Consider the following 23,503-nt stretch of genomic DNA (forward strand, 5'->3'; position numbering starts at 1 on the left):
GTGGTTAAAGCTAGATGGTCAATGGATGACCAGGGCCAGAAAGAAGAAATAAAAACATATTTAGTTAACTTCAAATGGCTAAGTAGTCTCACTCTCAAAATTTAATGTGAGGATGAAAGCAGCTAATGACAGTACTGAAGAAGATCGTTGCTCTCAAAGTCTGAGCTGTACCATAGAATTCAGGGTAGTGAAGTTCAAATGAACACTCTTACTCCACAAACCCAGAGGCATCAAGGTAAGTAAGAAGATCAAGGAGATAGAGCCAGGCGAGACAGTCCACAATTTGTGGACTACCAGAAGAGACAGAGCATAGGAATATGATCTGTTTTCTCATTCCTGAATCCCTGAAGTCCTTTTTTTACCAAGATGTTTGCATATTGAATTGAGAAGGCAAATAGATATCTGACTGCCAAGCTGCCCCTTTCTGCACTGTAAACCAAGAACCAGCATTTTCAAATTTTTATCTTAGTCCAAGCCTGTATTTTAAAAAAAAAACTCTTGGGTTAATTCTTCAATGAAGAAGCCACAATCTAGAGGGAGAATGGTTATTTTCACATCCATCATGCTGAAGAATAAATACTGGCCTCGCATTTAAACAAAATTATAAATAAATTAAATCCAGAAATGCAAGCACCTGAGAAATCAAAATTCAGCTTCAAACCAGGACAAAAGGTCTAAGAACTTAAGTGTTAAATACTTTGTGACTGTGAAGTCATTTCATGGATGGAAAAGCTATAGTGGAAGTACTCCTTAATAAAAATACTGTCATCTTCTTCAGCTTTGCAGAATGCTTCGGGATCAGAGATGCATAAAACAAAGATATAGCCTAGCTTACATGACTCCATAAATACGTGTTAGAAGGAATAATAAAGTAGCAAGTGTAACGGCAAGTTGCAAAATATCCCTGTAAATGTATTGTCAAGTAGCACTTCAACCCTCCCATTTTGTATACAGATATTTTTTGATTTTGTTGTCAGCACACAGTTTTGGAGCCATCGTCTTCCTTTGATGTCTTATTCCAGCTGTCTTCCTTTTCATCCTGTCTTATTCCCTTTGCTTTTTGTGTATAAAATAAATTGCTTCCTTTGCTGTTCTGCATATTGTGTTAATATTATGTGTGCATGTAGATGCTATGTTGCTTCCATGACACTTGCCTTGCTAAATTATAGTTCTTCATTATTAAATCTCACACACACTAGATGGGTGACTTCAACTTCCCATCTGTAAGTTGGCAAATGTGCACTACAAGAAATAAGTACACAGTGGTTCTTGGACTTTCTCAACACAAGTGCTCTCTAGCTGTGGAGAGTACTGTCTGTCAGAGTTACAAACCTACCTGAGTTACTTCTTTCTAATTCAGATCCATTGTACTCCACACCTGTCTTTACCCATTCACTGGTTAAATCTGATCACCATACCATTATAATTCACATCAGGAACCACCCCATGCATGCCCAAACCCAACTGTCATCAGGAATTTCTCAAAGACCAAGCTCTTGCAACTAGCTGATGTCCTGACAATCCCAAAGGAACCTCTGATTTCTACACTCACCTGCATTCTTGTGTAGTGGCATCTATCCATCTCCACTGTAATCATATTAAGATTTAAAACAAAACCCTGTGATGGATCCCTAGTGTAAATAAACTTAAGTGGAAAAACCTTTTGGCTCAGAAGCACAAGCTCAGTTCTTTCCCTTGCTAAAAGTGACCTCAAAAAGGTAAATAAAGAGCTGAGAAGGTACAAAACCCACAAGGCAAAATCTGAGCCCAATACACCTACAGTATCCAAGCACCAGCACAAAGCATTCTTTAACTAGATTACGAATCTGAGGCCCTGTACCCAGCACTGCAGTGAGCTTATATCCAGTAAGACCTTCTGTTGAGACCATGAGGGAATTGCAAGTTTTCTTGCAGACAGATTTAGTTCAAAATGTACTCCTTCCCCAGTTTTCCTTGTCATAACATCCAGATGTCTCCACCCTCCATGATTATTCCCACCCAGAGCTTAGCAGCTCTATCCAAAGCCAAGAATACTAGTTCTATGAGTCTGAGCAACATGCTAGGTTGTTGCCTTGTTAGTATAAAACACTGATTCACCTTCTCACCTCGCAACCCTGTTCAAACCTTAGCCTGTCCATGGGGCATGTTCCATATGCTTGTAAAACTGCTGTTGTGGTACCCCTACGTATAGGTGGATGTGCCACTGTCCCTGTGAGCTACATACCAATTATCCTTATTTGTTGTTTTATTTCATTTCCATGTGTTAATCAGGATAACCCAATGGGCTATAATTGCCCTTTTTGGTGGGTTCCCAGGGAGAAGAAGCTCTAATGAAAGTAGTGCAATACATCAAGAAAGTAAACAAAATCATATACATGTCAATGTAATCAGGTAGAATGACATTTTGAAATAAAAACAAATATTTATCAATTACAGAAATATTTCTGACAAATTAAAGTATTGATATGCACAAAACAGAAGTTAGTGTGGGAGTTTTTTTTAATTAAGTGATATTTAAAAAGATGAGTCAAAATATCGAGCTAGGATTATAAATATTTACCAGGAGTTTTTAGTTAAGTTTGGTAAGGAGGGTGGAGGGTTTTGTAGGGTGCAGAAATTTAAGAGGACAATTTGGTAAAATAACATTTGTGGTTAGAGAGAGAAGATAGGATGTGTAATGTGGTAAATTTGGGCAGTGTTGTTTTTGAGCTAGGTATAGCTTTAGCTTTTGCAGTGATTGTAACCGTAGTAATTACTAATATCAGTTGTAAAATAATGTTGGAACTTGTAAAGATATTAACATTTAAAAGACCTGGGCCCAAAAAAATCTGATTTTGTGAAGGACAAATTCTGCCTACTTAGCTTGGTGGATTTCTTTGAGGTCACACTGTGTACACTGCTACCTGTATCCAGCCAAGGCCTCTGATACTATTACTCCGAAAGTACATGTTAAATAGAAACCATTATATAATTTATCAGATGGCAAATTGGATTACAGAGAGAATACACACTATCAAGCTTGCTGGCACTTTCCATAAAATACCATTAGTGTCCCCCAGGAATCATAGCTGGGACCACTGCTCATTGGCATTTACTTCACTGGTGCCAAACTGTAAGGATCTATGGTTGACAAAGTCTGTTGAAAGCTGCAAATTTGGAGCTGCCATCAGCTCTGTCAAATGCACCCGTCAAGAAAAGGCATGTCGTAGCTCAACTGACATGGTAAGAGTGTGTCTGTTATGCCTAATGTCAAAGACCTTCATCAGTGAGTCCTAGGTGGTTCTGAATATTAAGCAACAGCAACAGGGTGGAAGAAGCCAGATTGATCGTACAAGTCAGAACTCAGCCAAGTCCTTGAGTACTGACTTTCTCCAGTTGACACTGACCAAATCCCAGAGCTTTTCCAGCGTGTGTGCATGCGTGTGTGCGCTTGTGTGTGTAGACTGAAAAAAATCATCTGACAATAGGTTAAATTTATGCTAAATCCAAAAGTTTCCCTGAATTCTTCCAACATTGCTAATATTGTTTACAGTGAAGTTGTGCACTTTTTGTTCTAGAGTATGATGTTGACTGCATATCATCTTTTCTTGATGCCAGTTTGTCACTGACAACACCCTTAATCATCTGATATGTGGTAACATGTTTAATGACTGGCATCATGTGCAGTACCTAATGAGTGAGAGAAAGAGGTCATTTATGCAAAGTTCATCACTTAATGTCCAAGGTTGTCCCATTTACCCAAACCACTCAGCATGCCATTATGTACAGTGTCTGAAGTGCCTAGATAAACCTTTCTTCGGACTTAAATCTGTCCAAGTCCTCTCAAACATATGAGTAGGACAACCTGTCAAAGATCATATCCTTAAGGCCAGTTGCTTTTTTTTCTTCTGTTTGCAGCCCTGGAAACAATAGTCTTCATTTTTAAAAACGTTGTGCACATGGCCAGGTACCACTAGGTTTGTTTCTTAAATTATTTTACTTTTACCTTTATTTTTTTCCTTTGTAATCTCTTACCCATCCTGTGCTGTCTGTTTTCAACTTTGGTAAGCAAAGAAAGTGTAGTCCAGGATCTCAGTTATGTCAACGGCTTTCTGCTCTGCCATGTGGTGCATTAGTGCCAACACAGACACAGCCCATAACTGTGTATTGTATGGAATATGCACTTTATCTCTGTCTTGCCTGTTGGTGATGAATGGCACAGTCCATAGTTGTATCCAACATATCTGTCTCCTCCTTAATCCCAAAAAAAAACAAATTACTCATATTCTCTCCAACCCTTAAGTCAGCCCCTCTCTCCTTTTCTATTACATCTACCAACGGTACTATCATCTCACCTGATTTATTCACTAAACTACTAGGTGTAACAATAGATAATCAACTGAACTTTGACGCCCATATTGACCTTACTATCAAAACTGTTAATAAAAAGATAGGAGCCCTCTACAGACTTAAGCCCTTTCTAACAACAACTGCTAAAGTGTCCCTAGCCCAAACTCATCTCATCTCCACATTACTATACGCCTCCCCAACTTTTATCAACCTCTCTAAATCTAACCTTCAGAAACTTGCCACGGCCTACCACAGCATTGCTAGGTTTGCTACAGGTTCCCCATTTCGCACACATCATTGTGTTAATCTCAGAATGCTTGATTGGCTTGAACTTCAACATCTTATTCTATTACATCAATTAGTCATCACATATAAAATTCTCCATTACCCTACTAATACACCCATACTCAATAACCTTGTGGCCCCCTACAAGAATCTCTCTTCCCTTCGCTCTGCAAACAAACTGCTAGTAGCCACTCTCAAGTCACACAATAAGGCAGGCGACTCCTTGTTCACCAATACTATTGGCCCATACTGGAATAAACTCCCCACAGAATTGACTACTTTGGGCTCATCACAACTTTTCAAGAAACAACTAAGAAACTATCTCAAATCCCACTGGCTATGCCCTTGCTTGAATCCAGACTGACCTCCCATCTAACTTTCTTTATAATTCTCTTCATGACTTCTTCTTCTCTCAATACTAACCCTCTGTAGCTCGCCTATCTCTCAAATGGACTTTCTTTTTTCTCTACAAAGTCGCTTTCTCCTTTTATTAGATATATTACTGCAACATGTCACCTCACCTTGTTTTTAAACCTATTAATCATCCCTGCTGTGCAATTTCTGTTTCCTAGAACTAGTGCCCAGGCACTAATTGTTTATCATAATTCTTAATATTGTAAATATTTTTGATTCTTATAGTTGTTATGAAAGAATATGGGATCATGGATCCCTTCTGTATTTCTCCTTTGTTTTGTTTACCTATCTTAACGTGCTACTGTAAATGTAACTACACTACATTGAATTTGTTCTTTACATTCTTATAATTTTTGTTTCTTTTCTTGTCCTGTTTGAATGTTTTTACTAGTATATAGTGGAGCTTTTCGCCTCAGGCCTCTGCTGAAAATGGACATGTATCCAGCCAGACTAGCCCGGTCAACAAATGTAAAATGAATAAATAAATAATAAATTGTACTAATACAAGCATTTTGACAAGAACATAGTTATGGTAGTGCAAAATTTTAGCTAGCTGTGTTTAAATTTATACAAATATCTGCAAAAATACTCTTGTATATCAAGATTCAGGTGGAGGAAAAGCTGTTTTGATTTATATTTTCTTAGCAGGTTGGTATACACTCGACTTTAAGTTTACTGGCAGGTGAGAATGTAGCGTAATTACCAACAGAGTATTCTGCAAGGACATTTCAGAAAGCAAAAATAATTATTAGAAACAATGACAAGCATGAAATAGGAAGACTAACTTTATCCACACTTTTTAGTGATCATAGAGTAAAAAAGATTTTGGGGGGGGGGCATAACAAAAGGGAGTGTGTGTTGCTGTCACGTTCACTTTTGCCAGTGAACGTTATCAAGCCAGAAACATGGAGATCCACTAAAAGTGGATATAGCTATTTTTTATTATGATTTTGGTGCAGTGAGCCTCTGTTTTTTTTTCTTGTGTTCTTGGTTTTTGCCATGCTGTAATGGACTGGACAGGGAGGGAGCGAGGAGGTTTGTGTAGATTGTTGCTTTTTTAACTGCAGATGCAGTTCTCTGCAACTGATAGCAGTAACATAATGACAGATATGGGGTGCAAGAACAGTCTTTCATTTATGTTGTGTTTGTCATTTCCTCCACAGTTGTTGGCATATTTACATAAGGGTGTGGGAGAGTGCTGTGGCAGTTATCTCAATAAATTGTCCTTTACTGGTATGAGTTTTGTGTGTCAAGTGATTTCTGATAGTCTATTAAAATATGCACTGATCCAGTTGCATGGACTAGAGGAATAAAACCCTACTGTTTGTTATCTACTGTCACTGGGAGAGCCAGGCAGGAGAAGATGAGAATGAGTTACCAATGCCAGCTCACCCATCCTGACGTGAAGAAGGCAGCCCAGTTTGCTGCAAGCCTAGCACCTACTGCAGAGAAAGATGCATACTGTGCAGTAGAGGAGTCAGGGGGTGCACCTGGCTCTGCTAAGACATTTATACTTTGTAGCCTTCTTGGAGGATATGTTGGAGGCTGTATGCATAACACTGCAGGCCCTCACATCTGTGAGCTCACATATAAGCAACTGAGATAGGAGTTAGGCTTAAAATTAGAAAATCCCTAATGACTGCTTGGAAGACCGCTCTTGCAGTAAGTTGTCATCCCAGTGGAGAAAGAATGAGCCAGCTGATGGCTGGCAGGAAGTGGGGGATAAAAAGATTTATGTTTTAAAGAAGGTAAACAAATATAGTAAAGCACCACTCAGTATTTGGGAAATTTAGTGTGATCATTTTCTTTTCTTTATTTCTGCAGAAGACAAAGTGGTTGAGGCATCAACGACAGTGGAGAATAAATTGGAAGCTGATAACAGGTATGCTTATTTCATAATTGACACAAGCATGCAGCTCGGAATGCAGGCATTACATTTGACACCAAGCTTTTTCACAATTTGATTGTGTAAACATATGATCCGATTATAAAATGTTATAAACATTTGCTAAGATGTAAAAGTAATTGATTGGAGCATGTATAAATTGAATTTTCAAAAAAAAAAAAATAGCCTCAGAAGTTGGGTTTAAGTAGTGAAAATTTTCAAGAGGCTACATCTGTAGACAAAACATAGGGAAATGAAACACCCATATTTATGGATTTATGAAACATGATAAAATAAAGTACCTAGTAATATGGGTTTAAAAGGATTCTGTTTTGACAGCTAAGGGTATGTGCGAAGACACTAAACAAAAGATCATACAAAAACTGAGAAACTGGAAGCTGTGTTTTATGGCTATGGATAGCAAGATACAAACAGTGAAAATGATTTTAGTCACTTTAGTTTTATACACAATTCAGGCACATTTTTATCAACCAGCGGAGAAGTTGTGGATACCAGTTAATAAAGAGTTGAAGGATTTTATCTGGAAGAGGGCAAAAGTCAAGTGGGATAAGATGATTCTTCCAATAGAGCAAAGTGGTTTGAGATTACCTGATTTGAAGGGATATTTTAGAACTAAGGCAATTGCACAGCTAAGGCTAATATACATACCACAAGCAGAAAGCTTTAATTGAAAATGGAAAGGGATGATGATGAAACGGGGGAAGCTCAAGAAATAAGGAGAGACTGGAATTTTGGATGCAGATCCCTAAAAGAATAACAATAGCCATACAGAATATTATATTCATAAACTAGCTGAATGTATTCTAAGAACTAAGCTAACATGGAAATGCCAAAAGGAGATTCTGCAGATAGGGATGGCTGCAAGAGAGGGATGGAATTTACTGGTGAACACTGGCAAAAGAAGGAAAGGTAATAGAATGGAAAGAGGCCAAGAATACATTTGGACTGCAGGCTAGAGACTGCCTTCCCTGTGAAGGCTTGATATAGTATAGGAAATGAGAAAGGAATAGAGGGATCCTAAGTGAAAGACTTGGACTGGTAGAATGTTTAGTTGAATCTAGAACAGAAGCTGCTGTCAAAAAGAGGATAATTAGTAGGGTATATAAATATTACATGGTAATTATGGGAATCCATCAGGGGAGGTTAGAAAGGATAGACAGGAGCGATTGGATAAGCAATTCACAAAGAAACTATGGAAGACTATATCTAAAGCTCCCGAATATGCAAGAAAGTCTAGAAGATTTAGGATTTGTTTAGGTATTTTTATACCCCAAGCAGGCTCCAAAAAATTTTTCCTCCATTAGATTGCAAATGTTAGAGTTGTGATGGGGAAGTAAGAGGTAATTGGGAATGTATTTTTTGGGAGTGGAATGAGTTGGCAGGCTTTAAAAATTCCCTGTAGACTCCTCTGTCAGAAATACTGGGTGAGCAAATTTATGTAGCTAAGGAAATTATTTTTGAGCTATGCTGCAGGATCTGAACTGCACAGACATAAGGCCTTGCCGAGTTTAATTCTGATGGCTGCCAAGAAAGAAATTACTAGAAAATGGAAATTAAAGTCTAAACCAACTGTATTTGAAGCAGTGAATGTAGTAAAAATATAAAAGAACTGGAAGTGGGATCTTTAGGAAAGGGTTGGAGCAAAGTACATAGAAAAAAAATGGAAATTGTGGGAACAATATATGCAGAATAATGTTTTGGAGGAGGAATGAGGTTTAAGGGAAGGCAGGAGTTGAATGAGCTATGTAATGTTGGATTGACAATGACCGTATAGATTATATATGAAGTGTAATGTTTGTAATTGAAAATAGGTCAATATGGTTTGTTTTCATGTATATAAATGTAAGATTGCTTGTGTGACATAAGCTATAATTCAATAAAGATGTTTTTTGTTTTAAAAAACATAATGAAATGAAAATGATCTTGAGTGTTTTCTGTGGATAGTCAGTAAATGTAGGACGGCCTTCCATCTTGCAAGAGCCATTTGTAAAATCTGTAAGTTCGTTTGACTTGTTGGTCGTTGTCTTTGCAGTTTTCTAGCAGGTGAGTACCTTCAAATTATGTAGGAGCTGGTGTTTTTTTTCTGCCTGTCATTTATAAGTGTACTTAATTCTTTCACATATGTACCTAAAACTACCTGTGTTTTGCATGCTGTCAGTCAGAATAGTTCTGCAATAAACATTCCAGGAATATTAAGTTGTTATAAAATTAGGAGGTCCTATATCAAATACAGTGGCAAGCCTTGTACCTGACGCACCTTAAAGATATCCACTTCCCATTACTTGATTTTCTGTTGGCCAGGGTAAAGTAGATACTTTAGTAAAAGGAGAGGTGCACCAGTCACACTATCCATTTGTACTTAGGATTCTCATGAATGCTCATCATTCCTTTGCAGTTGCTGATAATTTGCTGTCAGGATTGGAATTAGTTCTCTCTTTTTGCGTTTTTTCTGCTGTAAGAATTTGTGGAGTCATTTTGCATCCAGTAGGCCAAGGTGTCATTTGTTTCATTTTCAGCGGTTATACAAGTATGTTCTCATTGCCCAGTGATACTTGCGTTACATCTCTTTTGCAGTCTTATCAAGAGGTGATTCCTCAGTAGATTTCCCTAAAGCTGTTGGCTTTTCATAGTATGTTTCATTTTACCAGAGGTACTATAGTTGGTTCTTGTGAGAGTCATTAGGGACCCTCATTTATCAGTCTTTGGTTAGGTATTTCTTTTGTACCTGTTAGACTTGGGAATCATTTTCTTTCTGAAAAAACTCCATGCTTTGGCCCATATCAAAGTATTCTATGAAGTAATAGTTTAGCTGCATAACCAAGTACATCTTCAGATCCCACCAATTCTTTTTTGCTGCTGTCATAGTTTATATCTCAAGTTTTGCTTTTATCATTAAAGTCATGTCTCCACATGCCTAAGCATGTCAGTAAATATGTATGTAGTCAGATTACTAGTCAAGATCTGCATTGCCATTACCTGAATTGTCTAAGGGAACAGCACGATGTTAATAATTGTCATAAGTGCCAGAAGTTCTACCTGGCTACTCAGCATTGAAAAAAGACGGTCATTTTCCTGTCCTGCTTTGAGAAGCTGACAGAAGTTAATAACTTTATAGAAGGCTTTTCATTACAACCGCTGATCTAAATCAGAGCACTGCTACAAGGGCAAAAGACACTGAGGGTAGATCCAAGCTGGAATCTCCTCCTTGTATATGGACACTGCAGCTTCTTGAGTTTGCCCTTGTCTAGTGATGGTTTGAGCTAACCAACCAAGTTAAAGGCTTTGGGATTTGGGGAAGGGGGGTATGCCCCTGACACCAACTCGGGACAGGTAGATGTATCCGGAGGTTCTTGTACCACCCTATTTTCAGATGGTCTTCTAGAGCCCTTGAGCGACTGTCTTAATTTCGGGTATAAATTTCTAGAGTTGTCTTAATCTCGGGTATAAATTTCTAGAGTTGTCCAATCACAGATCAGTGATAAATAGGGATTGGGATGCTCCTTTAGGGACTGACCAACCTCCAGTCCTGCATGGGCCAGCAGTTGCTGAATGAGAAAGGTCTACCTGATCATCCCACACTATGGTTAATGTCGTAGTGCTTAAACATTTTTGTCTGGTAGGTACTCAAGTCATGACTGTGAGATCAGGCTAGAGGAGGGCAAACAGATTTTTGAAAAAGAGCCAAACTAAAGCCGAGCCAAGGGATCTGACTTTGCTCTTAGCAATTAAGATCTGAGCTAGAACTCAAAGTGAAGAGCAAAAGAGCAGCTTCGGACTCTGACCATATGCGCACAAATGTGTGCATGAGCACACACATACACTCTCACAAAACACGCTTTACCTTAAGAAGCCAGCTTGGTGTTTACTTTCTTTCACACAAAACCCACCTACCAGCTTAGGGTACTTGGCTATCTTGTGCACTTCTGTGGCTAGCAGGCTTGCTTTGGAAGCTCCAGAGCAAACCACAGAACCCTTAATGAATTAAAATTCTCCAAACACTATCTGTCAATATCCTCCTCTTGAAAATGATACAAAAAAGCAGCTGCAATTTTCAACAAGATACCTGCAGTTTAAATTCCCTTGTTGCTATACTGTGTGAACTCCCAGTGGCTTCTTAGCCAACCACAGTGTTTAGTTTCCAGACCGGACCTAACAGATAATAGTCAGCGCCTGCAGGTCTGTTCTGAAAGGTCGCCTAAAAACAGCCACCTCAGTGGTAACAGCCACACCAAAAGTTCAGCCAATTACTTGTGTCTAATATCACAGACCATATCTACCTAACATGGGTCTGGTCTGAAAAGTCAGCTTGGCTCATTCCTGGCTCCTCACTTAGCCAGACCACAAGCCAGAGTTAAGCTTATCTCGAGTTTGAACCCACTCTGCCTCTCCCATCCATTGATCAGACCACTGGGGAGTTTGGTATGAAGCCAGAGCAAGGCCTGCCCCCATCTTGTGCTGCCCTTGATATTACATGATACAGCACCATTTTCTTATCCTCACTGACAGTTTACTGTTCATGCACAATCACAAGAATTTCCCCACAAGTAGTGGGTGTCATGGCAGCCCATCTCTGTCCAGGTCATTTGAAGATTTAGAGCCTCTAGAACCTGTCTCAGAGACTTTAGTGTTGTGAGGAACAGGTCGTAGTTATTTTGAACACCTATTTTCTGTCCCTAACGCACTTAGTGGAGTTTATTAGAAGCTTGAGGATCCTATGGTTATTCCACCCTTGGAATCCATATTTAGGGTTGCCATCGGTACAGCCTAGAGTCACCATAAATTTTACATTCAGCTCCAAGAAAAAGGGACGATGTCCTTTATGAATCACAGTCTGAATAAGTAGATCAACCAGCAACCATTGCAGTTCTGAACTTGTGGTACCTCTGTGGTCTATTATGGGTCCCTGTAACTGCTACATCTTGCTCTGTTGCCATATGGTAAGGAGTCTAGTGCTTTTTAGGCAGGGAGGGCAAATGAGTTTACTCCTCTGCCATGCTGAGGTAGAGGCATGTCAGCTTTTTATCTCACCTGTCGTAGTTCGTGGCCTACTTGATGAGGATGGTACTGATTAAGCTTGATGACCTCCCTGTGTCAAGACTCAGAACCTCTGTGAGATTCTCTGTCTGGCTTTCATAGTGTACTACCATCTGTCGTGTCAATCCCCAACTGCTCTGTCACTGTGTGAGGGCCACAGACTTAGTGTGTATATGTACAGGATGGCACAGCTGAGGCTGTACTCTTAAAAGGAGGAACCCAGGAATAAGATTCTGAATGCTATTTTGTGATTGTAAGAAATTTTCACCCTTTCAGCTCAGAAACATCTTGCGAAGAAAGCAGGCCTTCATCAGTATGGAGAGCTGCTGTGATTCCCTCACTGTTCACTTCCACCCTTCTACAAGTCCTGCCCAACCCCAAAAGAAGAAAAGGTCTCCTCAGCATCTGAGGAATGTCCTCAACCATTACGTTTTTCTTTTCCTGTGCCAGAAAAGTTGCCAAAGAGGAAAAGACTACCAACTGCCTTGCTTTTGACTTTAGTCCACAAGTCTGTGGGAAGCATGGATTCTTGACTTCTCAGCTTGGAGAGACTTATAAATTACCATTGGGTTCTAGATGTCATCATCTTTCACTTTGTGAAGTTCATCATTCATCCCCTCAAAAAAAAATCCACTGGTGGATCAGTCCATGTCAATGGACCTCTCGAGGCAGGCTTAGTCTGCATTTCTTTGAGATTGTTGATGGTACCACAGTATGGAGGGTTTACTCCATTCTCTTCTTTGGATCAAAGCAGGCAAATGACTTTGAGTTCTGGACTTCCCAGACTTCAGATATGAAACATACAATTTTAGTGGTCACCCACAAAGTTACCTAGATAGTGTCACTGGACATAATGAATGACTTTAACACATCATTAACTGAGGTCTTCACAGGACACGTCTGTCTTTCACTCTGGGTGGGCTATACTTGGTGCAGAGTGTAGCTATGTGGGCTTTTCACTGTGCAGAGTCTTCATTATGGTGTTGATTATTTTTGCTGAATCCTTGCAGAAGGGTTTCCTGGAGAGTTCATTTATCTGAATTACTGGCTCCTGGTTGCATTATTCAGGGCTCCCTGGAACCCTTGTGTTTCCCTGAGTGTACTCCCTAGCCTTAAACTGGAAGACGTCCAGTCTCTTCTCTTTTCCACGTTCAGAGGAAGGCCTTTGTCAGCCTGGAGTAGGGCATTCTCCCATTTAAGTCATTCATGTCTTTGGCTAAGTCCAGGATGTAATGGTTTTATGTGAAAATGCAGTGCAGTGTCCAAACCTAGGCTTTGTCAGGCCTTCAGGGCTTCTTAGCTGTCATGATTTTGATTGTGCAATTGCATGCGTCAAGATGCAGATGTTACATCTGATTTAAGGTGTCCGTGGCGTCAGAGCCCTATTTACCCAAATACATTTGGTGATAGATTTGTCACTTGGTCTTGAAATGTTGGACATTCCCCACCAGTCATTTTGAGAGTCTTTTCTTTCTACACTGTACTGTGTAATACATTTTGAAGAAGAATGCTTTGCTTGCAGATTAAAGAACTCACCTAGTGCAGAGTATGGCCCCCTGTCGCCAGAGAGAGAGGTTGAACATTATCCGTTTGTTTCTGGCCATGAAGGCCTTAAAGAAACATCTGCTTCTGGGCCTCTCCTCATGTGGTCAGACAACTACTCCATTGTGTGGTACTTAAACGAGCAAGAGACGACAAGGTTGTAGCCCCTGTGCAGGGAAACTGCACTTGCCAGGCAATGAACTGTGGGCAGGGGCATATTTCTGTGGAGGGAATGAATGATCTGGTGAACAAACTTAGCTTTTATCCAGCCTTTGTGTGGAACTTTAGTTTCAGAGGTCATGTCTTGTCAGAGACTTCTTGAAGTAGAGCACTCTGGAGATTAACTTGTTTGCCACACAGATCAGTGAAGTTCTCCCCTACTTTGCTTTTTCCAGCAGAGCACCAGAATGGTAGCAGTGGATACATTCTCTAACCCATATCACAAAATTTTCCAGTATACATTTCTATCTCCACTTATTCCATAGCTCATCACAGTGCGTTTCAAATGACCAAGAAGGGTGTGGTTTTAGGTTTTAAGGGGTCTAGCAGGACATATGATCCTAACAGACCTAATCACGGAGGCCCCCTGTGGTTGGGAGATGGGCAGTTTCTCCTTTGGGTTTGTCTCTTGATGCAAGCCCTGGTCCTTCTGTAATTACTGGTGGGGTCTCAGAGGTAACTGAAATTGTCAGGATACTCTCAGTTCACCCAGGCTTGTTGCCTCCAAGTGTATATGATTCTCAGTCTGGGCATAGTAGCATCTTGTACCGTCTGAGCTGCTTAGTTTGCAGGTGATCCTAACTTATTTTGGACACCTGTTTGACTTGAGCTTTAGCATTCTGTTGACAGGATGCATCAGCTGTTTCAGTATATTGTAGAAAGCAAGATTTTGACTCAGCAGCTGGACAGTGGTTCCTAAAAGGAGTGATGCTTATCCATCCTCCTTAGAAGAACCTGTCCCCTCCATGGGACCTGAACTTCATAGTATCCGTGCTAGTCTTTCTGACTTTTGAACCTGCAAAGTTGCCAACATTGTTTATTTCATGGAAACACCCTTTCCCCTGGAGATATCTCAGTGCAGTTTTGGCCCTTATACACTGGAAATTGTATCTAGTCTTTCACAAGTCTAGGCTGTCCCCCTGGACAAAACCTTATTTCTTCCCAGTTATGGTTTTGGAAGTTTACCTAAAGCACTCCATTAACCTCCTGGTTTTCTTTTTAGGGCAGAAATCAGGGAGAGAGGGTCCTTGTAGTCCAGACATACACTAGTAGCTCAGGTGGTATTTTGGATGGAACAATTGTTTGTAGGCAGGAGGGAAGGGCTTGTGATTGTCAAGCAGCCACTTTTCAACTTGATCACCAGTTAACATTACCTTCTGCCATCAGTCAGTTGTCCATCCCTTGGCAAATGTTTTGTTCAGAGCCAACTCCCGTACAGGAGTGACTGCTCCAGGTACTTGCTTAAAGAATATCACAAATGTGGGCATTTGTGCTGCAGATGTTAATCCTCAGTGCACACCTTCACAAAGCATTGCTATCTTAGCCACAACTCAGGAATGTAGGCTGTATCTGTAAAGTCATCACTGCAAGTCTCAGCCTTCATAATTTTGTCATGTTGTCCTCCACCTCCTATGATCTTGACAGTACTGTTTGCAAATATTTCATCAAGGACGTCCTCAACATTCGAAGTAACAGATACAGTCTTATGTTGTCATTTGATTTATGAAAGGATCCTATTGATGAGTCAGAAATACCCTCATTTCATTCCCCTGGCTGTCATTTATGTATTGTCAAATTTGAGCTATTTCTTGACTTGTATACTTTTGTTGACATATCCAGTCAAACTGAATAGTGCCCATTGTAGAGGAAAATGCTCCACTACATAAAGTAAGATTGAGGATCACTTTCATATTTACATATCTTGCATCTTAATTATATCAAATTCATTGAATGAAACATTTCACATAACATTATGGTAAAGAAAGCAATAGAGGGGTACTTTTATGTAAAATTTATTATATAGACAAAGCTAAAGCAGGAACATGCTCTGTGATAGAAGACAGTGTATATGGCAGTTTTGGAGAATGGAAAACTATCAAATTGCCCGAAAAAAATTGCCCATGTTATACTGAGAGTAATTAGGGTATCCAGAATATAAACAAACACATGAAGAGGTGGGGGAAGGGGCTGTGTAAGGAATGGGAGACAAAAATGACACATTTCTGAAAAGTGTACATGGCGATTAAATCTTACTTGGATAAATTATTCTTTGGAGAGATTGTTCATTATTGTGTTGTATAGCAATGCTTGACATAATAGCTTCTAGTGTTAATCCTCTGCTAAACATGCATATTTGAGCAGTTGCTATGCTTGTAGTCTAATGTGGGACTTGAACCATACCAACATGTAGCCAGTTTTATGGGAGAACATTTATTAGGCATGTGGAGTATACAGTGTACAATTTCTTCCTGGGAAAGTATGAGAACTGAAGCTGTCAACTTTTGTCAGAGTACCAGACAATGAGATAATCTGGACTGGTTGCTGGCAGCAAATTTGGCAAGCTTGTTATTATTCATTTTGAACTTTTTTCCTTTGGCATAAACTGTTTAGATATGTAAACATTGAATTGTCATGCAAGAGGTTTGCTAGTAAAAGGGTGCAAGCTTTGGTTAAGCAAGAATGGTCACTAATGAATGAATTCTAACCTGTGTATAATAATCACTGTGTTTGGTTATTTTTCTACTATAAGAATATGTTGACTGAATTTTAAATGATGGTCAGTTGTAGCCCTTGCAGCTTAGTGCTGTACACTTACTCTGTTGATATACCCCAGGTGGACAGAGTATGAGCTGGTGATGTACTTTAGGCCTGGTGTAGTAGCTGAAAATATCATGGCATTGGTTTTTGCTGTGTAAAGAAGTAGGCATGAGGGGAGTAGTCATTTTGGACGTTAGTAAATTAAATTTCTGGTAATGAATTTTGATGCCTGCATTAGGATATAGTGTCTGTGTAGTCAGGGAGTTGAGCTATTTGAAAAGATTGTATATGCCTGTTCTTTGCAAAGGTATTTGAGTAATGCCTTATAAGTGCCCTATATACAGGAAAACATACCATGAGTATTTGAGGAGGAAAAAAAAGTTATGGGGTGTTAACAGGAAGGAGGAGCCAGCAAGTCAGGGTAGGGGCAGGAAAATTCTCTATTTTCCAAAGGCCTCCTGGTCAGTACTTACTGTGCCCTTACCCTCTTGTCTCCCCTTCTATGCAGCAAACTAACCCACTTCAAGGGCAGTATGTTTCTACCTGATGTCAACAAGTGGATGAGGAGCTCCTCTGATTACACTCTATAATTCAGAGTAATTCTATTCTTGTCTTTTATAGGCATGCTCACAGTCCCCTCAGACCAGACCTTCCTAACCTTGGAAATCCTTCAGCAAATGAATGCATGCAGCACTCTGGAAGGAGTCCCTTGTGAAAAGAGGGACAATTATTTTACTCCAGACTTTCTTTTCCCAAGAAGAATGGGCCCTGAGGGTCCATTCTGGATTTATCCAAAATTATACAGTTCCTGAAGATCACCAAGATCAAAATGCTTATCCCTTTAAACCCTCCACCCATTGTTTTACCCAAGAGCCTTTCAGGTCAGATTTGGACCTGAAGGATGCATGTTTGTGTATGCCTGTTCATAAGTAGTACAGGAAGATCTTGAAATACAGGGCAGCTGGAAGGCATTTCCTGTTGATCTCCCTACCCTTCTGCCTTTCCAAAATGCTTCAGATATTCGCCAAGTTCCTGGCTCAGGATTCTGTCTTCCTGAAGACTTGGGGTGTCCTTATTTCTCCTTATCTAGACTTTGCTGTCTCATCCATGCCATTTCACTGGAGGAAGGAGGCAGATCACTTGCCTCAACTGTGAACCACCTGACCAGCCCAATAAATTCAATGTGATTTAAAAAAAAAAAAGGTTATCCCTCAAACTCTCACCCCAATTTATTTCTTCTTTTTGTCCCCAGACCCAGGAAGACTACACTGCTGTTTAAACTATTTACATATGCAACTCTTTAACTTGTTCCTACTGTACAGATATCCTGTGAATCTATGTTTGAGCTTACAATGTTGAGTACATAGGTTCATAGGTTGGTACTAGGCTATCGGCCCTAGGGCCTATGCAAGCCTAGCCATTAAAATTCCCTGGATATTTCTTCCCACAATATTTACTTCTCTGGACCCTTGTCTAGCAGGGCGACTGACATGATCCCCAGGGTGAATTTCCTATCTGCCATCCAATCATCAAGGTTCCTTTTGAAGAGGGCCAATCAGGCGCTCTGCTTAACATGTATGGGCAGTCTGTTCCAGAGTATGGGGAGTCTCTGGGTCAGGAACCTATCCCTCCAGCATGTTTTGTTCATTGTGATGACAAGGTATAGATCCCTGGAGCGTGTGGCTCTGACGGATTGGGATTTCTTTAAGTGGAGCATGTCCAACAGCTCAGGGTTTGACATGGCCTTGTATGTTAAACAGAGATCGCCTCTGAGTAGACGTTATGCCACAGAGTATAGCTGGTGTTTTTTTAGACAATCAGCATATGGCATCTGCTTTAGGCCTGTGATTCTTTTAGTGAGGTATTTCTGTGGCCTTTCCAGCTGTTGCAGATGTCTTGAGGTACATACCAAATGGGTCTAATGAAGGATGAGTACAGTGGGACAATGACCTCCTTTTTTCTGGATGAAAATCCCTTAGTGATGAGGTGTGCCACATAGAAGGATTTCCTGACTGTTGTGGCGATGTGGTTATCGAAAGTGAGACCACTGTCCACCTGTGTTCCTAAGTCTCTCATCACACTTTAGATGTTTAGTGTCCTGCCTCCTATGTGGTAATTCATGGGTACATGTTTTTTTTTCCAAAGGGGATAACTATACATTTCTTGGCATTAAGCTTGAGCCCATGGCTCTGGCACCAGGCATCTGTTTCTGTAAGGCCCTTTTGTAGAATATCCACATCATTTGGGGATTCAGTAATGGCTCCCAGTTTGTAGTCATCTGCGTACTTTGTTAGTCCGAGTCCCTCAGTGTTGACCTGTACTTCAGCGAAGTAGATGCCAAATAAGAGTGGTCCCAGGATTGAACCCTGAGGTACTCCACTTGTCTGGAGCTGGATTTGGAGTCTGCTACTTTTACAGTCTGGGTTCTGTCAGTAAACCAGTTGGCAACCCATCGAGTGATGTAGGGATTTATGTCCAGCTTAGTAAGTTTATCTATGATTCCAGAGTGGGGGATGGTGTCGAAGGCCTTGGAGAGGTCCAGATAGGCTGTGTGGACTGCCTTACCCTCGTCCACAGCTCTGGAGACTGATTTGAAGAAGTCAGTCAGATTCAGGAGACAAGATCGGCCCTTCACAAACCCAAACTGGGTGGGGTCCAGTGTTTGAAGGTTGCCAATGTCTTTGTTTATAAGTAGGATCCTTTGGGACACATATCTGTCTCCCTAGTGTGTTCTATTTGTCACAAGCAAATTTCAGATCTGGATCTAGTTTTTCTGGTGCTGCTTGTTTTGCACATATGCAACAGATCCATCAGGGCTGAGTCTGAGGAAGGCCTGTAAGCAAAACAAAGATAAATATTACTTTGCAAATGACAGAAGAAAGTTTGCTTCACTCACAGCATTACGTACTGGAGAGGAAGCTTTTGGTGCATCCTATTCTTGAGACTAGCTGCATGGATTCTCTCACCCTGATAACCTTTCAAAAATGATCTTCCTGAGATGGTCATAATCATCCTTCAAGAAGCTAGGAGACTTAGCACCAGATACTCTAACTTGCCAGAATAGATTCTGTATGTGTAGTGCAAGTAAAGATGTGGATGCAAAAAAGTGCCTACAACTGCAATTTTTGCAGTACTTACAAGAGCTCTTCTCGAAAGGCATTTCCCTACCACCTGTCAAGGTATACATTTCTTCAGATTTCCAAAATGACTGCACACTGATCAACAGGTTGATTAGATCTCTCCCAGCGTGAAAACTGAAACTCGGGGAAAAAAAGCTAGTGTGATTTATCAGTTTGAGTAAAATTCAGTTACTGCCTAGTAATTACCCAGCGTGGATGGCAGCAAAGGAGAAATTTGGAGAAAGTAAGAAAACTCTCTGTCTGGAAAGAATATTGCCAGTATTCTACAGAAAACTGTTAGTTTCAGTTTTGGTATAGGAGATGGCCTCCAGTAATCAGATGCATTCAGAGGTGTTTAAAACAAGTGAAACACTAAAGGAGAATATAAAGTTAAATAATGGCTGGAAAAATAGAAGCAGCTTTAACTGGCAATTCAGATGAACTGATAAAAATGCAAAAAACAAGAGGCCGAAATAAAAAAAGGGTATCTTGAGTATAAGGTTTCTGAAAAACTGCTTTTTTCAAAATAGGGTGGTTTTCGAAGACCGAGCATGCAGAAAAACTGAGATTTTCCACTGTACCAGGAAAATTGGAAATAACGGACTACTTACATTTTATGAAAGTACAGATAAGCAACTGTTTCGGTATACCACAGCAGTATTCCTTAATTGAAAGGGTGCAGACAAGAACTTTATTAGTAAAGTTGCAATAATATCAACAGAAAGAGTTGCTCCTATAAAAATTGTGGCAAAAGGGTAAAGTATAAAAACTGGTGACAAAGTGTTTGTGGAAAATGATTTTTCACTGTACACCAGGCAGAAGAGGAACAAGTTTATGCTAGCAATCAGTGAATGTCATTAGGCAGGTGTGAGATTCAGTCCGTTGTATCCAGATTTCTGCAGAATATGTTTTTCCTGGATGATCAAAGACAGTTTTGGATACAGAACAGACTAAGGAGGGGAAAAAAGTGTAGCCACAAAGGGTGGGCCAGAAAACAGCAGGGTATTCTGCTTCTCATTCTTCTTCTGATGATAAAGCCTACAGACTTTGTCGGTGAAATATTTTCCATTGTTCCAAAGGAAAATGCTAGAATAACAAAAAAAAAAAAAAAAAAAAGCACAAGAGTTGACTTGAAGAATTAGGAGTACCTTGGACTTCATCCATAGACTTGCGATGGAGAATGGTAAGGATCAGGATGAAGACCAGTAACATTGTGAAATTAGTGAAGGAATTGGAGACTATAAAGCATTGATCCCATTAGATATAAAAACAGACGTGAAATTGGTGGGGCTTTCCAAGACGTTCATAAGTTATTAGGCTATCAACCATTAGGGCTCTTACAAGCCTAGGTACAAACCCCAAACCATTTGGGTCCCGAGTATCATGGGCATCTGTATGGGGGTAGGTTGGGGGGCATGTTAGTAGGGAGGTAACTTAAGGATTTGTAGGAAGGAAGTTGGGATAATACTTTTCTTATTAACTGCTGATGTCCATAAGAAACATGGGGAGGGGGCCAGACCAGGGGTAAATTTACGATTTCCCATCCAGTTGTGAAGGTTTTAATTGAATAGGGTCATGGATGAACTCTGTTTTACATGGATGGGGAGCCTATTCCGTAGTTCATGGATCCCTTGGGACACATCTGTCTCTCTAGTGCATTCTATTTGTCACAAACAAATTTCAGATCTGGATCTAGTTTTTCTGGTGCTGTTTGTTTTACACTTGTGCAACAGATCCATCAGGGCTCAGTCCGAGGAAGGCCTGTAAGCAAAACAAAGATCCCCTATCTGCAGCCTTTAGGAAACTGAATACAGAGACAGAGCCTTTAGACAGTAAGTGTAGGGCAGTGTATTCATGCCCTGAATTCTCCTGGTGAGAAACCTTTGTTGGCATTCCAACTGTTGCAAGTGTCTAGTTAGATACATGCCAAAGGTGGCATTGTATTCAATGATAAATCTGATAAGGGCCAAGTAGAGTAGTACTATAACCTTATACCTGGATGCTATACCCTTACCTCTAAGTGGTGTAACACAGGTTGCTTTTATTACTATTTTAGCTGTATGCTGGTTAAAGGCCAGTTAGCTGTCTGCATATGTTCCAGATCCCTTACTACTGGTTTAACTCTTAGGGGTTGTTTTATTGATGGAGTAATTAATTTGGATTGACAGTTTCCCAAAGGGCATTATAATGAATTTGTTTGGCTTTAAGTTTTAGGCCATGGCTTTGTGTTAAACCCCTCTTGTCAGATGTTGGCGTTTTGAGAGGAATCTTTAATAGTTCACAATTTACAGTCATCTGCGAATTTAGTGAGCCAAGAGCCTTGAACATTAATTAACCTTGACCTTTGCAAGGGAGATGCCAAACAGGAGTGGGCCCAGCATGGAACCCTGAGTACTCTGCTGGTGACTGGATTCATGGTGGAGGTGGTCTCACTGATCCTGACTTCTTGAGTCCTGTCTGTGAGCCATCCAGCAATCCAGTGAGCTGTGTAGAGCTTTGTGCCTATCTCAGAAAGCTTGTTAACAATGCCTGATTTGGTTATTGTATTGAATGCCTGGCTAGGTCAAGATACTCCATATACTAGTTTACCCTTGTTCACTGACTTTTGTGACCCTCTTAAAAAAGTCTGCTAGGTTAAGTAGGTATTACCTTCCCTTAACAAAGCCAAATTGGCATGGCTTCAGTGTCTGTACATTGGCAATGCCCTTGTTTATCATTTCCATGATAATTCATTCCATGGCTTTGCATATTAGGCTTGCTAGACTGATGGATCTTTAGTTCTCTGCGTCAGTTGATGGTCCACCCTTGTGGAGAAGAATGACTGTTGCGTTCCTCCATTCACTTGGAATGCAACCTGTTTCAAGGCTTCAGTTGGAGTTCCTGATAGATTGTTTTAAGCTATTCAGGAGGCAACCAGAGATGATGGGACCCATGGAGGGTGGTGTTCTTGGCTTTAGTGAGTGCTGCCAGCAGCTGGTCCCTGCTAGTAGTTGGGGTACTATGTTGGAGGGGACTTTACCTAGTGGAGCTGAGGAGGAGTGGGGATGATTGACATTTTAGCTGAATTTATCAGCCAGTAGATTTGTCACCCTGATCAGTGAAGACGGTGCCATTTATCAGCAGTTCAGCACACTACAGTTTGTCACTTTTAAGGTTCCAGACATAGATAAAAGAAGGCCTTGTGGATTGTCCATTGTCTGCAAGGCTATCCTGACCTTTTTGGACTTGGATATCTTAGTTTCTTATTTAGTTTTATAAGAGAGCCTTGTCTTTAAGGGAGGAGTTCTTCTGATTTTGGTTATGAGTTTTCCTTAATTATATTGCCTGTTTAGGTGAAGACTCCACTAGTGGAGTTTGTTTTTAGTGTTTGTTTTGGGTTTACTCCTAGTAGTTATGGCGACCACTGTACAGCCATTCACTTTATGCAGAATTGTTTACAAAGTCCTTACACAGGTAGCTGTGGTCTTGGAGTTTGTGGGAGCCTTGAATTTTAACAAACTGTCAGTTAATAGGATGTAATTTGGCCTAGAGTAGTTCCTAACTGTTACTGATGGGTTTTCTGGGTTGATTTTTACTTTGAAGGAAGTAGCTTTGTGATACGACCTCGCTAGTGAGGACATGTTGAGGAGGAGTGCAGTGTTCTCCCATGTTGGAGTACCATATCCAATATGTCCAGTTTTCTAGTTTGAGTATATACTCTGTGGTCCAGGGTGTCTGTGTTAATAATAAAGTCCAGGAAGAGTTGTACTTGTGAGTTTGAGTCAGTGTAAGTTTCTCAGTCTTCTTCTTCTTCTTTCGGCTTTTTCCCGTTTAGGGGTCGCCATAGCGGATCACCTGTCTGCTCATGGTTGGCAGTGGAGTTTTACAGTGTCGAGTTGCCAGGCCGGCACCCAACCTTCCACAGAAGGCACACACACGCACACACTCACACCTAGGGCCAATTTAGAGTGTCCAATCCAACTACAGCATGTCTTTGGGATGTGGGAGGAAACCGGAGCACCCGGAGGAAACCCACGTGACCACAGGGAGGACATGCAGACTCCGCACAGAAGGCACCCCAGCCGAGAATCAAAGTGTAAGTTTCTCAGTCTATAGAGGGTTAATGGAAAGTCACCCA

The 23,503-nt window shown here is 40.5% G+C and overlaps 1 protein-coding gene across 1 annotated transcript in view; it reads left to right on the forward strand.

The window, feature by feature from the left end:
• Positions 1-23,503, forward strand: part of TIMELESS (timeless circadian regulator) — a 955,757-nt gene that overhangs the window by 894,588 nt on the left and 37,666 nt on the right. Inside the window, exon 28 of the mRNA XM_044083673.1 lies at positions 6,853-6,910. Coding sequence (XP_043939608.1) covers positions 6,853-6,910 — 58 coding nt within the window. The remainder of the gene's footprint in view (positions 1-6,852; positions 6,911-23,503) is intronic.

The sequence above is a fragment of the Protopterus annectens genome, chromosome 9.part0 (genome assembly GCF_019279795.1).
Source record: "Protopterus annectens isolate FY-2018-M chromosome 9.part0, PAN1.0, whole genome shotgun sequence".
Lineage (NCBI taxonomy): Eukaryota > Metazoa > Chordata > Ceratodontiformes > Protopteridae > Protopterus > Protopterus annectens.